This window comes from Delphinapterus leucas, chromosome 17, assembly GCF_059928025.1.
Source record: "Delphinapterus leucas isolate spDelLeu-1000000601 "Yukka" chromosome 17, BTC_Dleu_Yukka2, whole genome shotgun sequence".
Taxonomy (NCBI): domain Eukaryota; kingdom Metazoa; phylum Chordata; class Mammalia; order Artiodactyla; family Monodontidae; genus Delphinapterus; species Delphinapterus leucas.
The window spans coordinates 74,447,960-74,469,092 of NC_143145.1; the positions used below are offsets into that span (position 1 = coordinate 74,447,960).

Sequence of the window (21,133 nt, forward strand, 5' to 3'; positions counted from 1 at the left end):
CACCTTATTTAATGCATACTACTGATCCAGTAACATGGAACTCATGCCCAGCAGCACTATTACTCATATCTGAAAGAAGCTTATCTAACATACATATTTTTTCCATGAGGCACATCATAATTTCTTGCACTTAGGAACACTAGGCAGCACTGTGCTTTTAAACATTTTAAATAGTAAAATTACCAACAAAAAGCACAAAAGTGCAAAATAAAGTGGCACTTGTTTACAGTAAGAAAGCTGAAACAAAAAGAACGTCGTCTTGTCGGTCTCAGCTGGGAGCAGGTGCTCTGGGCAACCGGCATTTTTTGCTGTTCTGTATATCTCTGTGAATGACCACGAAAGCACCCTGAGTATTGATTTTGGGGTTACAAATACATATTAGCAGGTAGGCAAATTTGCAAATGTGGAATCTGTGATCGTGAGAATTGACTATATTATTAAGTCACACTAAATCCTGAATTATATGCCGAATCACTACCTCGAAAGCTCTTAATGAGACTAACCCCCAGCTCCCCACCTCCATTAAGCAGGTTAACAGGAGCCATTTGTACTACAGGGAGATGGCAAGACTGACCCATCCACTTCCCAGGGCTCCATAAGCCTCTGCAAACTCCCTTGCAGTCTTTCACACTCAGGGAAAGTAGAGCTCTCACCTTGTTCACACAGTGTCTTCCCCGAAGGTATGATTTGGGGGGTGGGGGAGGGAGGGGGAGGCTGTTGCAGGGAGATTTTCTTCAGAGATTCATATTCCTTTAACAGCCTTTTATTTACTCTCTACTCTGTGTTAGGCATTGTTCTAGTGCTGGAGACGTAGCAGTAAACAAAACAGACAAATCCCTCCTCTGATGGAGCACACATTCTGAAGGGGCAGACAATAAATTGACCGTAAATAACGTATAGAGTAGGTTCAACAGTGGTGAGTACCAGAGGGAGAAAGAAAGCACAGGTAGATCCAGAGTGTGGAGGGTACTGTGCTTCTGACAGTGGAAAATTGACGTAGGAAAAAAGCAAAATAATTTGCTACAGTATATATACGTATACATACACACACACATTTATTTTAAATGGTTGCAGATAAAATTACTTTAGAAAAAGTTAAAGTTTGCTAAGTTGTATTTCCTTTGTACTATGAAGAAATAATAAAGGATTGCTAATTTAATAGTCTGACATAAGTAACGGTATATTTTTACTAATAGAAATTTCACAATTTGTACCTTATTTTGTACAATGGAGAAATTGAGTATAATTTCACTTTTATTATGAATAGATAACATTTGAAGTCATGAAAAGATTGTACATCTCATTGTATGAGTGGTATTGAAATGCCTTATTTTTATATATAATAGCAAAGGTTCTCATTCCAATCTTATGGAATCAGAATAATGGAACAGGATATATTAACTTGGATTTACAGACCTATATATTCACTTTTAGTGGGGAGGGGACAAGTTAGAATATACTGAGGGTAAACTCTGTTTTGACATTAAATAAGTATTGTTTCTGACTTTACAGAATTCACATATGTCTTAGGGCACCAGGGTGGTGTAGTAATTAAGCAGATAGATGGGAGAGCTAGACTACCTGAGTCCAAATGCTGGTTCTTCTGTTATTAATGGCACGAGTTAATGTCTCCAACTTTCCCATCTGTGAAATGGGAAATGATAGTACCTACCTCATAGGGTTGCTGTGAGGATTAAATGAGTCAATCTATATTAAGCTCTACACTAAGAATAGGGTCTGGCACATAGTAAGCACCATACATATGTTTGTTTGTTATTAAAAAACATATTAAGTTTTCTTAACACTATCTACACATCCTAGAAAATTGTGGCAGGAACTTTATCAGAATTTAAAAGTCACAGCTGTTTACCAATACCGACTACTCTAGAATCACTTTTTAAATTAAAAAAAAAATCCACCTTGAGGCGGAGGCAGGGGAGAAGTGAGAGGTGGCCCGGCGGGGTGTCGGCGCTTGGAGGGGCGGGCAGCGCGAGAGTGAGCCCGTGGCTGAGTGAGTTTATCCCTGCGGGCGGTGAGAGGCCTGGGGCCTAACCCGGAGGAGCAGGGTCGCGGCGCCGCCAGCTAGCAGCGGCCCCCCTCGCGGTCCCTGGGCCCGGCGGCGCGGTAGCGGCCCAGTTGTGAGGAGGCGGGGAAGCGAGTGACCGGCCCCAGCCACGGACGCTGGACATGGGCCTGGGCCCTGGGCTGATGCAGAAGTTCAGCTGCCTGGGCACCGCCGACAAGGACGTGCTCATCTCCAAGTTCCAGCGGTTGCTCGGCTTCCAGCTCAACCCGGCCGGCTGCGCCTTCTTCCTGGACATGACCAGCTGGAACCTACAAGGAGCAATTGGCGCCTAGTATGACTTTGAGAGCCCAAACATCAGTGTGCCGTCTGTGTCCTTTGTTGATGTCACCATAGGAGAACGGGAGTCGATATCCCCTTATGCTCAATATATAAAAACATGGCGGATCCAAAATTCTGGGGCAGAGGCCTGGCCTCCAGGGGTTTGTCTTAAATATGTCAGGGGAGACCAACTTGGACATGTGAACATGGTGTTGGTGAGATTGCTAAACCCCTAGGAGATTGCAGATGTCAGCGTCCAGATGTGCAGCCCCAGCAGAGCAGGAATGGATCAGGGACAGTGGCGGATGTGCACTGCTACAGGACTCTACTATGGAGATGTCATCTGGGTCATTCTCAGTGTGGAGGCGGGTGGACTTCTAGGAGTAGCACAGCAGCTGTCATCTTTTGAAACGGAGTCCCACACACAGCCACATCGCAAGGTAGAAGGAAGCTTCACCCCGTTTGCTTCTCCCCAAAAGAAACGACAGTCAGATGAAAACAAAGACCCTGGGGGTTCCGGGTTCGACTCGATCAGCAAAAACACATGAGGTCCCGCGCCTGACCAAACCGAGCAAGATGAGAGTAGACTCTCCCAGAGCTCTGTAGATCTGTCCCCCAGCAGTCACGCAAACAACTTATCAGTCGTGACTTACAGTAAGGGGCTCCGCGGGCCTTACCCCTTCAGTCAGTCTTAAACGGGTGTCACCAAGAAGAAAAATTAACGAAAGACACAAGGCTTGACTCTGGAAGGGGAGGGCAAGGGGTTCCTCTGGATTGCAGACCACATCGCAGGGACCCGTGGCTCTGACCCCCATCCTGGAAGAAGAGGAAGAATCAGAAAGACTACTTTTGAGTAAACTCAGCGTGTGTGTGTGTGTGTGTGTGTGTGTGTGTGAATGCTGAGTGGTGGGAGTGGTGTTAAGGCTACCGAGAAGAAATCCTTGCAGCCACTTTGGGTTTTGTTTATTAGGCGTCAGTCTAACAAGTCATTAGGGCGCTCGGGAAGGAAAAAAATGTTTAAAATGAGGGGAAAAAAGCCATCTTTTAAGCAAAAGTTATTTTGCCTACAGACAGCTTGTAGTTTTGAGCACATGTTAATTTTTTCCCCTCTTTCCCCACTTTTATTTTTTTAGATAAGGGATAACATTCTGTGTATAGAATAGCTGCTTGCTCTGGGAAGCAATTCAGGTTCAAAGCTGGCACGGCCTGCTTGGGGACTCTGTGGGTAGGTGCTATAGGAGGACACCTGCCGTGCCACCTGATTCCACAAGACTCTGACCCCATTTGTTTTTAATGGCATCAGCCTATGGGTTATCACGCTTTTCCTCTTCTTTTCTCTTTAATCTTCTATTGATTTACACCTTTGACGTTTGTATTCGTCAACCCTGTGGCTTGTTAGCATCAGAACCTCTGAAGACCAAACTTCCCTGTGTGGCCAGCAGAGGAAGCCTGGAGGACAGATCTCAGGTGACGTGGGAGTTTGTGAGGCCGAGAGGTGACCTCCTGCACACACTCGTGACAATTCAAATTGCTTTCCTTCCACGTTTCTCTTGGCGGAGAGAAACGCCATCACGCTTACTGCTCTTTCGGATTCTTGGTACACAGCGGCTCCCCATTCACTCTGGGAACGGTGCCTCTGTGCTGTGTATCTGTGCGTGCTGCGTGCACACACACACGGGTGTTGGTGCAGCTCACCAGCGAGTGTGCAGCCGGCGAATGTGAAGGTGTCCCCTGCTTCTCTGTTGTCACACAACTCCCTTCCCTGCGTTTCCCTCCAATTGTCCTTTGTGGTGTTTTCGCAGCCTGTTAGTGGAGGCTGAGCTGTTAAGGTATGAAAATGGAGCCCCAGATGGGGAATTTGCCGTGGGGAAGGGCCACACTTACTGACTGCGTGATCTTGGAGACCTCATTTTGCTGGGAATGAAAGGACCCCCTCCCTGGGCAGGATGCTTAGCTATTGGGAGGTGGCGGGCAAGGCACAGCCCAGCCGGAGCACAGGTTGGTTGGCTGGCTGCTCCCTGGGACAGGTGGCCCCACTGGCATGCCGCGCGTTCCGAGCAGGTTGAGATGTGGATATCTCCACAGGAAGCTCAAACCAGGCCAGAACAGCTGTGTGCCAAAGATACAGGAGTATGCAAAGTCCCTCTTCTCTTCTCCCCCCGTCCTTCCCTCGAGTCTTGGTTCGTTTGGTAGCCGGGCATACGGATCTAGGGTGCCGTTGCTGGGTCACCTGCCTGTTGCCACACCGCCATCCCCCCCCCCCCCGGCTGTGAGACAGCAGGGAGTCCAGCTCGCTGATTGGCCGCAGGGGTCATGTGGCCTGGGTGTGGCTGAGAGTCTGTCTGGCTCTGTCTGGGTGTCTGAGTTCCCAAAACGCGTGTTGTTTGTTCCTCCTCGTCCACTTCTGAGACGGTTATGTTTTTCAAGCTTGACTGTGAGAGAAAAGCTTGTATGAAATTCTCCCTTTGCCTCCCCACCTCACCCCAAATAAAAGGGGGCGTAAACATTGGTCCACTGGAGAAGCCCCGGGGGAGGGTGGAGCCTGCCTGCTGAAAGGGCAGTGCCGCTGGGGCTGGGGCCGGACTAGAGCTCGCACTGGAGCACCTACTTTCTATGCACACACAGAGCACCCCATTCCCAGCAGAGCAGAGGGGAGTCCCTGCCAGGTGCCCAGGCCACCACAGGTCCAAGCCAGGGGCTCACGATGGCTTTTTGTTTGAGGGCCCTATTGGGCCCAGACTGGTGCTACTGTTGCTGCCAACCTCCGGGGACACCACCACCCTGGAGCCCACACATGCCCAACCATTCTGCTCACTGGATAGCCCTCAAAGCATCACATCTCCAGCTGCCCCTGCAGGATCATGGGAGGCTTTACACCCGCTGGGCTCCGGGCTTCCTCATCTCCCCCACGCTAGGTGCCCCTTCCCCTTTTCCCAGGGGGGCTGCCCGCCGTTATGCAGCAGTGGCTTCACGGGTCCCCGTCAGTGGGTCTGGGCCTGCCACAAGGATTCTGCTCCTCCCCTTGCTTTTAGGCAGTCTCACCTGGCAAGGTAATTGTCCCAAGCACGTTGGATTCTCTCCCAAGAACAAACCCTTTCTGTGCACATCTTTGGAGCGGTGCGCTCCTTGCAGAGGCCAGAGCGAGCGCCAGCCGCGGAGTAGGGGCGGAAGGAGTCCGTGGTCCTCCCAGGGCCTGGCGGCCCTTAGTACCATTCGTCCTGCCTCTTCTCGCTGGTGTGGGCTCTGAGCAAGTCCTCATAGGCCCTCTTTTCCACTGCCTAGTGGGCCAGCAGAGGCTACCCTCTCAGCCCCAGTAGTCTGTTCCTCTTGGACTCTTTACCAAGTCGCAGGCTGCCTCTGGGCAGGACCACCAGTGTCTGACACCCGCGAGGTGAGGCAGGCAGCATCCTTAAGGACCTGAGGCCGGCGGGGGAGGCAGAGGGGCTGAGGCTTGGGAGGAACATGTCTGTCTGCACGGAGTGAGGTGTGCGTGGATGTGTGTGCACGCGTGCCTGCTTTTCTTCTTTTTGCCATGGGGACAGTTGAATTGGGGGCATTTTTCTACAAGAAACAGCCTTCTCTTCCCCCCACAAGGACTGGCTGTTACCTAACGTCCATCAAAGGCACTTCCAGCCAGGAGAGAACCTCACCAAGACAGCTGGTGTGGCCCAAGGGTGGCCCAGGTGGGAAGTGGGCATAAGGATAAACCCCTCCCCAGATTCACTGTGAGCCCCAGCGGGAGAGGGTGGTGGCGTTGCCAGGGCCCAGCACTGTAAGCTGACTGCCCGTCCCACCCTGCCTCGCCTTTTCTCTGTCTCCTTGGGTGAATGCTGGAGCTGCTGCCCTCTCCTTCTGGACAGTGGTGTGGCAGCAAGCAAGCTGGCTGGCTGTTTGCGGTGGGGCCTCCTGGTGCCTGGGAGGCGACGAAGATGAGGCAGTTTCTCCTGACTGTATACATGAATATTTGTATGATTAACAGAGACTAAAAACACCCTGAAGAAAAAAAAAAATCCAACTTCTCACTCACTTGATTAACGTTGCAGTTATTGGTCAGGCAAGAGAAGTGGCAGGTAGCCCTACGAAAGGCACACGGGCTTCCCAAGGAAGCAGGTGCTGCAGGTAGCAGGGGAAGGAGGAGGGCACAGAGGAAGCCTTCAGGAATTTGCTCTTGAGGAATTTGAGGATTTTGAGTCTTCCAGGATTTACTTGAGGAAGTCACTGGGAATTAAGTAAGGGCCATTCCCTAGAGGGATCTTCTTGAGTGGCAAAGGGCAGTTGAAGAGAAAGGTAGATTATAAAAGGAGTGACAGGAGTGACAGTTCTTTTGAAAATAACAGAACCCTGGGAAAGATCTGGGCAGGGAGGCGTAGAAGGTTCGTTTTCAAGAAGGACAAATGTAGTTGGAAATGTAAGATCATTGTGGAGAGGCAATACAGTGCAGCTGTTAATATCGTGGACTTGAGGACCAGCCTGCTCTACCCCTCACTAACTGGGTGATCATGGCCAAGTTACTTCACCTTTCTGTTTTAGACTGTCTGAAAACTGGGGAATAATAATGCTGATAGTACTTGTCCCACAGGTTGTTGTGAGCATTAAGTGAATATGTAAATATTAAATATATGAAGCTAATATAAAGCTCTTAGGACAGTGTCAGGTCCTGAGCACGGGGACTGTTGGTAATTATTGTTCCTGCAACAGATTTTTAATTTATGAAAAAGATGAATCATGTTTTTTCAAATAAAAATGCACCTGTGATCCTAAAACCCAACACTTTCCACCTCCTTTCAAATCCTTTAGCTTGGGGGATGGGATGTGCTGAGAAGAGGTAAGAGAGAGAACTAAGAAAAGCAGGAGATAAGCAGGGAAGTGAATCATTTTAAAATCTATTAAAACTTTACCCTCGTATTCAGAATAACATGTATCTTTCAGGTTTTGGTAGCTGAAAATTAAATTTCCTAGTATGCTATTTTTTGAGTTAAAAAAATAAATTCCATGCTAAATACAATAAACTTCTGAAATGAAGGCATTTTATAGAAAATTGTTATGCTAATAAGTTAATCAGTATATAGGCAATACTTTTCATTGCTTGGTGGCTTTCATTTTTTACTTTTATAAAGCTAATCTAGGTTGGCTTTAAAATACTGCTTTTTGCAATTATAATAATTCTGAAAATATCAGTTTAGTAAATAGTGTGTATACATGCCCAAATAGATCATTCTAAAAAAATTAGAGAAAATTTTGGAATTTCATTCCCAAAGTGAATATCTGTACTAAAAAATTTCCCCCAATTATTCTTCACCAGAAAAAGCGTGTCGTAGATGAAAGGAGATGAATCTGGAGATGAATCTGGACATCTCAGGAGTGGAGATATTTGGGTACCAGAGCAGATTACTCAGAAGTAAGAAGAAAAAACCCTCCCAGGTAAGATGCTTCTTCCTGGCTCTGGGAACAGGGATGTGCCTGGGGGTTCTCAGGCGTTGGAGAAGCTGATAATCAGATTTTCAGCTATGAGAAAGCTCCGTTGGCAGCCCAGCTGTGAGCAGAATGTGTTAACCGCTGTCCTGTAGCTGCTGATATGATTCTGGGAATTTAGTTTTGCTTCTTGGGGACAGCCCTGGAATAGCATGAAAATTCCAGAAAATTGTATCACACTTTGGCACTGAGCATGTTTAAGTCCCCTTTTGGAGCAAGACTTTTCTCAGAAGTGGTATATGTTGTGAGAATTAATCAACAGGTATTTATTAGTCTCTTCATTTTTAGCACTGTGCAAAGCACAGATGTAAATGCTGACTCTAAGATGTAGTTCCGGAAATCACTGCTAACTTGAGCCACCTACAATTTGGAAATGACTTTGTTTTACAGAAACGGGTTATGCGTGACTGAATCTAAATTTCTGGCCCTTTGTGGTCTAGAACTGCTCAGGAATAATATGAAGATGACTGTTACTTAGGTGCTTAGGAGTGCTGCAGGCTGGAAGAAGAGGTGTTTTGGAGAGGAGGACTTGTGTTTCTTGAATAAAGGTCTTTCTCTGCTTGGAGAAGGACTGTTGCCTGGAAATGGACATTCGCCTTCTTATCAGTGAGGAGTAAGGGATGGCTGGCTGATGAAATTTAAAAAAAAGATAACTCTGAAATAGAGCCAGAGGTTTGATTGGGTGCCAAGCTAATGTATTAATTTTTCTATTAATTAAATTAATTAATTTTGCTATTAATATGCTAAGCCTCCCTAAAAACTAAGGTTTCTAGCAGCTTCTGCATTTCTAGCAGGTAGGAATTTCTTTATTCTATGACACAGGTTAAAAATTTACTCATTTAACAAATATGCCCCAACTGTCTACCATGTGTCAGGCACTCTTTTAAGCAATGGGAATTCAGGGCACAAAACAGACAAAAATCTTAGGCCTTGTGGTGTGGGAGAAAGATAAAAAGGTACTAAGGAGAAAAAGCAGGGAAGGAAAATAGGAAGCGTGAGGTGGAGGGTGTTAACAGTCCTAGGCAGTGTGGTCTAGAAAGCCTGCAAAGAATGACATTTGGGAAAAGATCTGGGGGAAGTCTCTTGATGGTGTGTTCTAAATTAAACTTTGGCTTAGAGCTGCAATTTAACAGGATAGCAAGAAATTTCACTTCAGCCGGGTGTTGAGAGTCCTTCCCCTTCTTCAGATTATAAGGGGTCTGCAAGGGTTTATGTCTTTGTCCCCTGGTTGCTCCTGAGGTCTCAGTGTCCAACTCTGTGTGGTTACTTTGAGGGGCCAGATGTGGGCCCAAGAATCTTAATGTCTACAAAGTCCTGACTTAATTTTGTCACCGAGGCATCCAAGTGCTATCTCACCAGAGCCTCTCCTCTGTGGGGACACAAGTCTGGGCTACTCTGGGAACTGCTCCCCAAAACTCTCCAACCTGTTTTTAGTCTAGAGGCCCCTCATGATGGGGGTACTTCTCTTCCTAAAATTTCAGCACACATCTTTTTTTTCTTTCTTTTTTTTCTGGCCGTGCCTCATGGCTTGTGGGGTCTTAGTTCCTCGACCAGGGATTGAGCCTGGGCATAAGAGCGTGGAGTCCTAACCACTGGACCACCAGGGAGTTCCCAGCACGCACCTTTCCAACAGCCCAAACAAAAGCATACATAGGTGGTTGTTTTCCATGTGTCTGACTACCTTTGTTTTTAACCTGTGAGGCTAGGGCAGCAAGGGAGTGACCTTTTAAAGGTAAATCAGGAGGGCTTCCCTGGTGGCGCGGTGGTTGGAAGTCCGCCTGCCAATGCAGGGGACATGGGTTCGTGCCCCGGTCCGGGAAGATCCCACATGCCGCGGAGCGGCTGGGCCCGTGAGCCATGGCCGCTGAGCCTGCGCATCCGGAGCCTGTGCTCCGCAGTGGGAGAGGCCACAACAGTGAGAGGCCCGTGTACCTCAAAAAAAAAAAAAAAAAAAAAAAAAAATCAGGAGAGTACTCATTCCTTCGAGTGAGATTCCTACAGTACTAAGGACAAACCAAAATTAATGTCTAATAAATTACCTTGCCATTCATTCAAATAATTTGGTCTCTAAAATTATTTGTCAATATACTCAGAGAACTGAATGAAAAATACTTTTGCTGCCCCTTTACCTATTAGCGTTATGATTATTCGTGCTTGAAGTTGGAGGAGGGAAGACATTCCTTTACTAATATCCTGTTACCCAGGCTATTTCCTGTCTCTCCCTTCTGCACCCTACACCAGTTGGGGTAGATTGCCACAAGTTCAGTTTATCTAAAAATTTCAGTAAATGTGAAAGCAGAGGGTTGACAATGGTGAGCAGAGAGATTAGGAGACTAAAACAGGGAAATGAAAGTCAAATGTAAGAAAGGTGGAAGTGGGAGAGGAGGACAGGGAAGGAGACGGGAGTGTTGAGAAACGGAAGGGAAGGGACAAAGCAGAAAGTAAAATTAAAGAGACAGGATGAGGGAGTGAAACAAAAGAGGAATATAGAATAAGGAGTCAAAAGGACAAGGAAGAAACAAGTGAGGAGCACTGGTTTAGTGTTGAACTCGTACAGCTCTGGAGGTCAGAAGTTTGACATGGGTGTCAGTGGGCTGAAATCAATGTTTTGCTAGGCTGTGTTTCCTTCTGGAGGCTCTAGAGGAGAATCCATTTCCTTGAGTTTTCCAGCTGTCAGAGGCTGCCTGCACACCTTGGCTTATGGCCCTTTTCCTCTTCCATCTGTAAAGCATATCTCTAGTCATTCTCTGATTGTCAATTGTATCTCTCTTACCATTCTTCTGTCTTCACATCTCTCTCTCCATAGTCAGGAAAGGCTCTCCATTTGTAAGGACCAGAGTGATTAGATAGGGCCCACTTGGATAATCCAGGATAATCTCCCTATCTTAAGGTCATTAATAATCACATCCATAAAATCTGTTTTGCCATGAAAGGCCTGAGAATTAGGATGTGCACATCTTGGGGGACCATTATTGTGCCTGTCACAAAGATCAGGTAGCCTTAATTGGAACCCTTTCTATAGGTCAGAAGATCAGCCAGTGCATTGCCAGTAAGTGTGTTTCCAGACCAGGCCATGTCACTGAAATGTAGAAATAGAATGTCACTTATGCTCAAAGAGATAAAATGTGTGTATTTTGGTAAATAAAAATGCATATATATTTTTATGTTCTGATGTAAGACAGCAAAACGATAAATAAATGGTTGACCTGTGAAACCTTATATGAAATCCCCTTCTCTGATAGCCTGGAGACCAGGATTAGGTAGTGAGCCACTGAAGTGGCAGTTTATTTAACCCTGCATGAACCGGAGCCATGCAGCCATTGCTGAGGATCACGGTCAGCATGTCCTTTCTTTCCTTGATGCTTCTTTGCTAAGATGCTTGTGGACTCAGAATAATAGCAGGTGATCCCAGATGGCAACTCCACAAGATGCTTACGTGGCCCCTCAGATGGAGAGTTGATCCTTGTTTCTATGTAGCTAAGGGGCATTCTGTAGAATTCATTCCCTCACTCAGAGACATCCATGTGCATGCATTTGCCACAACCGTGGTAACTAGAAACTAGCCCTATGTGGGAAACATTGGCCAGAATGCCTCCAGGAATTCCACCATCTGATTCTGATTCTAATTCCTGCCCTATTCTCATCGCGACCACTCTTGTACCATCTCTCTGGGAAAGCTGGGAGTGGAAGTAAAAAATTCCGTGTAAGAAAGAAAAAAGAGGTCTGGGAGAGAAAGAAGATGAGCTTTATGACTTGTAAGTTCCTGTTCAAAAACAGGACTGATGTTTTGGTTAGAGGCCTCAGGAAGGAAATGTAGTGGCTCAAATTATCCCCAGATGGGGCTGTTTATCTCATTGTTCCCTTCAAATGGAAAGTAGCACTCAATTGTTGAGTAGAGTTCTGAGCACTTACTGGTCACTGGCACTGTTAGTATTGGGTATTTTCATGGGTCTTGTTGGATGAGAGAGTTTATATACATAAGGAGTCACATTACATTTGTCTTTGTGTATCAACATATACAAAGTCATGTGAAACCATCTTATACTTGTTAAATACTTGACTTTTCAGAGTTCTTTCACTTCAACTATTTCACCTGATCTTGGCAGCAATTAGAAATATGAACAGAGAAGATATGAAAACAGAGTCAGAGAGATTAGCCATATTATTCTCATCTCACTTGGTCACAGGGCTAGTTTGTGAGCACTTAGATTAGAACCAGGTTCTTAATGTTCAAACCAGGGCTCTTTCTACTTAATTATGTCGATTTAAAAAAAAAATTCCAGTAACTCAAGAGTTAGAGCAGAGTTTTAGTTATGTCAGAACTATCAGCTATAACACCAATTCCCACTTACAATGTATATTTAACTTTAATTAACGGTAATTTGGTGGTGAGGCAGAATAAGAAACAAAGAAAAAAAGGAAACAGCATTTCATGCAGTGTTACATAAAAACATAACAAGATCTTGAAAAATGCAATATTACATAAAGAACTAAGGAAGACCCGGAAAAAAACAAACACTTGCTGCTTACTATTTTAGAAATAGCATATGGTTTCTTCCACATGATGAATATAAGGATCAAGCAAGTAAATGCAGAGATGACCTCTGAGCATACATGTTCAACGTGCACAGAGCAGAGCATTTTCTGGTCAGTGTTATTAATCCCACTGAAGATGGGGTGAGTGATATGCCATTAAATTTAAATTTAGGCTGTAGGATTTAGAATTCTGTCCTTTACCTCATGTGTTTCTTTTTCTTAGTCTGGCTAATCTAAGCCTGTTGGACAAAAATTATTTTAAATTAAAATTGTTAAACACATTGTTTGGGGCTGGTTTGGGCCCAGAATGACTTTCTGGATCATTTATAACATTTAACCAGGCTGAAGTTTTTTTGTTTGTTTGTTTTTATGCCAATCTACAAGTACACACAAAACTTCTTCCTTCATGGTTTTGTCAGTTTTCAGTAAGTGACAATTTGTAATCTTTCAAAAATATACTTTAAAATAATACGATTTGTCTTTACCTAATCATTTCTTCTTGCCTTTGAAATATTTCTATAGCCATATTGAATATGACAGGAAAAATCTCCACACACACAAAATGTTTCTCCTAAATTCTCATGTATGTTTTGCTCTTGATATTTAAAGGCAGATATGAATACTACATTTAGTTAAATAGATGAAAAGTGGCTTCGGTTTTGAAATACTACTTTAGTCTATAAGGAACGAGGTCTGGCTCACATAAAGGGCAGGCTCATAAGCCTGTCCAGTGCCACTGTCTTACCTCATACAAGGAGCATAAAACAACTCTTCAGGCCTTTATTCATTCAGATGGAATGTGTGTTTCCATTAGGAGTTCTACTCAAAGAGTGAATCTGCATACTGAGAAAATTATGTAGCAATCATCTTTCCTTAACCTAAAAGTAAAATACAAATGTGGAAAAGTTCACAGCATTTCATGTCCCCTACCATCCCCCATCAAGACCACCTGGAGACATGATTGAACCAAGAGGAGGTACTGTGGACCCTCAATGGGCTCAATATTAAGAGTCTGTACAATAACTTCGAGGTCCTTCTCTGATCAGCTGTGTTTTCTCATTTGCGTTTGTAGGCTGGAGGACGACTGGAAAGTCCATATCTAAAAATAAACAAAGAAAACCAGTAAACACCCTCTTATGTTACATTTCATTTAATGGGGCAAGTGGTAGATATTTTTGTTGAAATGATGATTAGCAAATCATTTCAATTCCTAAGATACTAAGGATCCTACCCTTTAAAGGACTTCAAAAGGGAGGATACACTCACTGTCTTTATTCTTCATTTAAGTTCTATTAGTTACAGAATTATAAAACCAAAGCACTAAGCCCAGGTTTCACTTTGAGGCAGTTTCTAAAGCTGATAAACTTGAGCTTTAGTTTTCACCATTTTGTGGGGATGAGGACAGGGCTGCCACCCATGTCATATAGACTGCAGTGTGTATCTATATGAAAGATACCTCTAGAATGGTGCAGTGGACAATTGCATACATGGCTCTGGTTGGGAGAGAGGCCAAGACCCAGAGTTTGCTTGGGTGAAGAGTCTAATAGGAAGCTCTCCACATAAAGCTAGTACCCCAAATGGTTATGTGCTATCTAAATCACCATAGCCTTAAATCTGCAAGGAAATTTGCTAGTCTTGAGTTTTGATGAGGAAGTGAAGAGCTCCCTTAAAAATGTCTGTTAGCAAGCTAATGAGCACACAATGTGGCAGGTCAAATTTACAATACCTGTGTGTTCTAAGAAACCTCAGGCTAATAATTTAGTTTAAAATGGTCCAGTGCAAAAGCACAGAGCAGAAGTGAATGGCCCCAACCTTCAACCCAGCCCTCAAAGAATCCCCCACAAATTGCAAGAAACATAAACTCATAGTAAAAAACAGAGAGATGGGAGAGATAGGGAGAAATAGAGAGAGAGGGAGAGAGGTGGGGGGAGGGGGAACATTACACATAGGAACAATGCACACTGAGTGAGAGCCAGTAGAAACAACAGAAAGCCAGTCAGACCCAGAAAGACTTCAAATCCTGCACTTACCAGACACAGAATAAGAAAGAATTAGATTTGTTTTTCAAGTGATCAAATGGATTTTGAAATTAATAATAATAAAAAATCTCTTTTAGACATTAACACATCTGAAAGTTTTAAAACTTTATGAATGGGGTTTAACAGCTAAAGAGAGAATTAATGGAATAGAAGACAGATTTGAAGAGATTAATCAGAATGTGACACAGGGAAACAAAGATATAAAATAGGAAAGAGGCTAAAGGACATGAAGAATAGAGTGATATTCTGACTTATATTTAATAAGACTTTCATAAAGAAATGAAAAGAAAAGAAGAGTAGAGGTAATATTTGATGATTTAATGGCTGAGAATTTCCTGGAATTGATAAAAGACACCAATCCACAGATTGAAGAACCAACTAGGGTAAATTAAAGAGAAATTCATATTTAAACATCTTAGTGATATTGAAGAACACTAAGGATAACGGTTCTTAAAGCAATCTCACTTTCCAATAGCAGATATGGAAGCCAGAAAACTATGAAATTATGTTTACAATATACTATAAGAAGATATCAACCTAAATTTGTTGATAAACCCTCTTATTGCTACATTTATTTTTTTAAGCATGATTTACAGGTATTTTCAGACAATAAAAACAGAAGTTGTGCCACCAGCAGACCTAATTTAAAAGTTATAATTCAGACAGAAAGAAGTGTTATCACATGGAAAAATTTGTGCTGTATATAGAAATGATTAGTAGATATATAAGTAAAACTAAACAATTATTTATTATATAAAGCAATAATAATTTATGAGATTTAAAATTGAGATAAAATTATGACAATGGTATGTAAATCAGAAAGGAGATGATCAGAATTAAAGAGTTATAAAGTTCTTGTATTGTTCAGGAGAGGGTAAAGATAAGAATTAACTTTCAACTTTGGTAACTTAAGTACGCTTGATAACTTTTTAAGGCAGCCCTAAAAAAATAGAACAGAGAATGTAATTTCCAAACTGGAGGAGAGAAAGAAATGGAATGTGAAAAAAAAATTCTATCAGTACAGAAGAAGGAAAAAAAGGAAAGAAAATAGAAACAGAAAAAATATGCCAACTTAAAGTGATAATTATAATAATAAAATATTAACAGAAAGCATGTATATAGTACTTTTTATGTGTCTAGCACTGTTCTCAGTGCTTTATGTATCTTAACTCAATAATAGCACTACAAGGTAGGGTAATTATGATAGCTATTTTACAGATAAGCTGAGGGACAGAATGTTTTAAGTAACTAGCCTGCATTACACAGGTAGTAAGGAATAGAGCTAGTATTAAAACCTGGGCAGTATTTCTCAGAATCTGTTTTCTTAAAGGCTGTGCACAAAGAGTAAGTTCATAGAAAAAAACATATATCATTAGTTATAAAAAATACAAACGGACTCTATTTAAAAGAAAAAACATGGCCAGACTGAATAAATCCCCCCAGCAATATGCTGTTTACAAAGGACACATCAAAAAACATAAGGACAGAAAAACATAGAGAATAAAAGGATGGAAACATATTTACTACACAAACACTAAGGAAAAGAAAGCTAATATAACTGTATTTTAAAAACAAAGTATGAGACAAAAAGCATTGCTAGAGCTAGAGGGTAACTACATAATAATAAAATATTCAATTAACCAAGTAGCCATAAAAATTCTAAACTTATATATGCTAATAACAGCTTCAAAATATAGGAAGCAAAAATTGACAGAACTTTATAGAGAAATAGAAAAATCCATCAGCACAGTGGAAGAATTGAATGCTTCTCTCAGTAACTGACGGATAAAGCAAGCAAAAAAATCCTTAAGGTTATAAAGGATTTGAAAAGTGTAATGTTGTGAACTGAATCGTGTCCCTGCCCCCCACCCCATTCATATGTTGAAGTTCTAATCCCCAGTCTGTCAGAATGTGACCATATTTGGAGAGGGGGTCTTTAAAGAGGTAATTATGTTAAAATGAGGTCCTCAGAGTGGGCCTTAGTCCAGTATGACTTGTGTACTTAGGACACAGTCATACATAGAGGGAAGGCCTTGTGAAGACACAAGATGAAAATGACCATCTACATGCCAAGAAGAGCGGCCTTAAGGAAACCAGTCCTGTGACACCTTGATCTTAGGTTTCTAACATCCAGAATTGCCAGAGAATAAATTTGTTTCTCAAATCACCCAGTCTGTGGTACTTTGTTACAGCAGCCCTAGCAAACTAATACATACAACAAATTAGCTTTATTGAATAGTCATACATGGAACAGTGAACCTAACAAATGCAAAATGTACTGTTTTGAAGCAATGTGGAACATATGTAAAATCAATTAAGTTCTAGGCTATAAGCAAGCCTCAAGACATTTCAAAATATTGTTTCATGCTGTCCACATTTTCTGATAATACTGCAGTTCAGTTAGACACAAACAATAATAAAGAACAAGAAAAGACCCCACAGGTTTACAAATTAAGACACATATAGACCTAACTTATAGATTAAAGAAAAAAATCATAATGGAAATAAGAAAATGTTTCAAACTTAGATTATAAGAACATATATGTACGTGTGTGTATGTAAAGCCAAACTGGTACTTACAGAAAAATTTATAGCCTTAATAGCTTAATATCAGAAAAGAAGATGGACTGAAAATTAAGTATAAAAATTAAGTTAGAAAATTAACAACAATAAATTAAGGGAAATAATAAAAAGTAGAAATTAAGTAGAGAGAATATACAGGAGAATCAATAAAACTGACAACATTTATTTGAGAAGAATAAAATTTTCAAATATCTGGTGAGAATGGCTAAAAAAGGAAAGCAGAAATAACCAATATAAGGAATGAAAAATGGGACAAAAATGCAGATACTATAGATGTGTAAAAGGTAACAAGAGGAAATTTTGAAGAACTAATTGTTTTAATAAAGAAGAAGGGAAACCTAAATGGCCTATAAAATATATTGAATCCATAATTTAAAATTTGTGTAAAAACACATTAGCCCAGAAGGGTCTACACAGTCCTGTAGAAGGAAATAAATCCAGTAATACACAAACTTTTCAAGAGTTAAAGAGGAACACTGCTAATTTATTTTATGAGGCATAATCTTGGTATAGAACCCATAAGGAAAGTTTGAGATGGGAAAATGATAGGCCAGTCTCACCCATTAACATAGATGCAAACATCTAAAACAAAATATTAGCAAACACATTTCATAAAAAAATAAAATAGTTAATGCATTATGACTGCTTTGGGTTTATCTCAGGAATTCAAGATTGTTTTAACGTTGGGAAACAATTCATATAGTTCTTCACGTGAACAATTTAAAGGAGAAAAATCATTACCATCTCAATTGGTGAAGAAAAAAGTATTCTAACAAAATTGCAATAGAAGACAACTTTCTAAACCTGATCAAAAGCCTACAGCAAACTTCACGATCATTATGCAATCTTGAAAGCATCTTCTCTTCAACATTTTACTGGCAGTCTCAACAAACACAGAAAGGCAAGGAAAAGGCTAAAAAAATGATAAGGGAAGGGAAGGAAGAATCAAAACTATCACTATTCACAAATGTTATAGATAGGTATGTAGAAAACCTAAAGAATTTACAGATAAATAATTAGAAATAGAGAGTTTAGCTAGTTTCTTGGATTCGAAATCAATGTTAAAAAAAAGTACATTCCTATATACTAAGAAACAAGTCAACAACTAATCTATGATAATTTATTTATAATTGTATGAAAGTGGATAAAGCATTATGAATAAATGCAACCAAAGATATAAAAGAGATATCTTTATTGAAAGGCAACGAAGAAAACCTAAATAAATGGAGAGGTATACCATGTCACATATTAGAGGACTCACATTCTTTAAAGATGTCAATTCTTCCTAATTTATCTACAGTCACTGCAATTCTAATCAAGATCCCAAATATTTTGCTTAAAGAAATTTTGGTACAGGACTTAACAAAGCTTATTCTAAAATTTATATAGAAAAGCAAAAGGCCAAGGATATGTGAGAGTGTCCTGAAGAGCAAATTAGGAAGAGTTGCCTGAACAGTGTTATGAATTATTATAAATGGGCCTGGTGTTGCATATAGATAGACAAAATGACCAACAGACCAGAACAGAAAGCCCAGAAACTGTTCCATATATCTATTAAAACTTAATGTATGTCAAAACCAAGACTAGAAATCAGTGTGCTGGGACAATTTGTTTTCTATATGGAAAAAAATGAAGTTGGAACCCTACATCATACCACTTGCAGAAATCAATTCCTGGTTATTAAACACGTAAACATGAGTAGCAAAACTATAAAACTTTGAGAAGACCATATAGGAGAACACCTTTATATCCTTGGGATAGGGAAGACCATATAGGAGAACACCTTTATATCCTTGGGATAGGGAAAGATTTCTTAATCAAAACACAGAAATCACTAAGCATAAAGGCAAATATTGACATTTTGACTACATTAAAATCAAGAACTTTGGCTTATCAAAAGACACCGTAAAGAGTGAAACACCAGGCCACAAATTGGGAAAATACATTTTAAACAAACATGATCAACAGAGTCAATACCCACGCCCCAAAAAAGAGTCAGTAAGAAAAAAGCAAATGATATAATAAAAACCTGCAAAAGACTTGAATAGGCATTTCAAAGAAAGAGAAACCCAAACAACCAGTAAGATTCTGAAAGGCTTCGAGGAGAAAAAAATTAAAATCACAAAGGTATACCATTTTCCATCCACCAGACTGGCACACATTTATAGTCTAGTGAGGGCAAGGATGTGAAGCAGTAGGAACTCTCAGTAGCTAATGGAAATTAGTGCAGCAACTTTGTAGAACAACTTGGTGTTATCTAATAACTTGTAGATATGCACACCTTTTGACTAAGGTATTCCACTCCTGTGTATATATTGGGTTGGTCAAAAAGTTCATTCAGTTAATGAATACATTGTTTAATAAAGTTCTTGGTGAAAATGAAAAATGTGTCTTTTATTTTTACTTAAAGCCGAACAAACTTTTTGGCCAACCCAATACCTAGAAAACTCTAGCACTCGTGAACCAGGAGACATTCATAACAAGAATATTTGTAATAGCCCTGTTTGTAATGGCAAAAAAGTGGATTTGGATACCCAAATACCCACTAGCAGTAGAATGGATAAATAAATTTTCTGGGATATTCTCATAGAAGAATATTATACAACAGTGAAAATGAATGAAAGACAATCACAGTACGAATGAAGTTCAGAAATATGATGTTGAGTGAAAAAAAAAGAAGTTGAAGGATAATTGTTGAGTATGAGTTCATTGATTTAAAGTTCAGAAATGTAAAACCAAGCAATAAACTTGATTAGGAACATAAATATATATAGTTGTAATACTAAAAAGAATAGTAAGAAAATGATTACATTATGATAGCCAAGAAGTGGGTGGAAACAACCTAAGTGTTCATTGATGGATGAGTGGATAAAGAAAATGTGGTGTATATATACGATGGAGTAGTTTTCAGCCATAAAAAAAAGAGGGAAATTCTGCTATTTGTGACAACATGGGTGGATTTTGAGTGCATTATGCTAAATGAAGTAAGTCAAATAGAGAAAGACAAATACTGTATGATCTCGCTTATACGTGAATCTAAAAAAACAAAAACAACCCAAACTCATAGAAAAAGAGATCAGATTTGTGGTTACCAGAGGCAGAGTGAGGAGACACGGAATTGCATAAATGTGGTTAAAGGTACAAACTTCCAGTTCTAAGACAAATAAATACTGGGGTTGTAATATACAATATGATGACTACAGTTAACACTGCTCTGTGGCATATTTGAAAGTTGCTAACAGAGTAGAACCTAAAACTTCTCATCACGAGGAAAAGAACACTTTTTTCTTTTTCTGTGGTCTATATGAGATGATAGATATTAATTAAACTTACTGCGGCGATCATTTCACAATATATGTAAGGCAAGTCATTATGCTGCACACTTCAGACTTATACAGTGCTGTATGTCAATTAAATATCTCAATAAAACAGAAATTTTAAAAAGGAAAATGATTACAGATGATTTAGGGTAACAGTTACCTCTAAATAGGGAACAGCAAGCAAAGAACCTAAAGGTAATGGCACATAATGTTCATTTGTATGTTCCTGATAAGTGAAAACACTAAGGGATAAAGTAGTTAAGTGAATTACCCCCAAAATCTCTACTGGTAACTAATAGAGTCGGGGCTTGAAATGGGACTGACTTCAAAGCCCTTTTCTGTCTTAGCTACTAATAGTGTACTGCTCTCAAGGTAGCTGCATAAAAGACTGATAATCAGCTTTCCCATTTCCCCACACTTTGTGAATACTGATGCTTTGTGGTATCCTCTACTCCCTTCCATGGGTGAATTTTCAGGAAACAACCTTCTCCTTCTCTGAAGAAAGGGTGTTTAGTTTCTTTCTGTAGTCAAATCCCTTCTCTCCTCTACTACAGATATTTTTTAATTTAAGTGAGATTCACATAACATAAAAGTAACCATTTAAAGTGAAAAATTTGGGACTTCCCTGGTGGTGCAGTGGTTAAGAATCCCCCGGCCAATGCAGGCGACACGGGTTCGAGCCCTGGTCCGGGAAGATCCCACATGCCACGGAGCGACTAAGCCCACGCGGAGCAACTAAGCCCGCGCGCCACAACTACTGAGCCTGCGCACCACAACTACCGAGCCCACGTGCCACAGCTACTGAAGCTGGTGCACGTAGAGCTTGTGCTCCACAACAA

General features: G+C 41.1%; 1 protein-coding gene and 1 pseudogene across 1 annotated transcript in view; one reads left to right on the forward strand and one right to left on the reverse strand.

Annotated features, from left to right (window-relative positions):
• The first annotated feature begins 2,168 nt into the window (after positions 1 to 2,168).
• Positions 2,169 to 3,039, forward strand: LOC115803721 (protein ILRUN-like; annotated as a pseudogene).
• A 10,285-nt stretch (positions 3,040 to 13,324) lies between these two features.
• DNAJC5B (DnaJ heat shock protein family (Hsp40) member C5 beta) overlaps positions 13,325 to 21,133 on the reverse strand; it is a 48,043-nt gene continuing 40,234 nt past the window's right edge. The window contains exon 4 of the mRNA XM_022595380.3: positions 13,325 to 13,451. Coding sequence (XP_022451088.2) covers positions 13,357 to 13,451 — 95 coding nt within the window. The 3' untranslated portion in view covers positions 13,325 to 13,356. The remainder of the gene's footprint in view (positions 13,452 to 21,133) is intronic.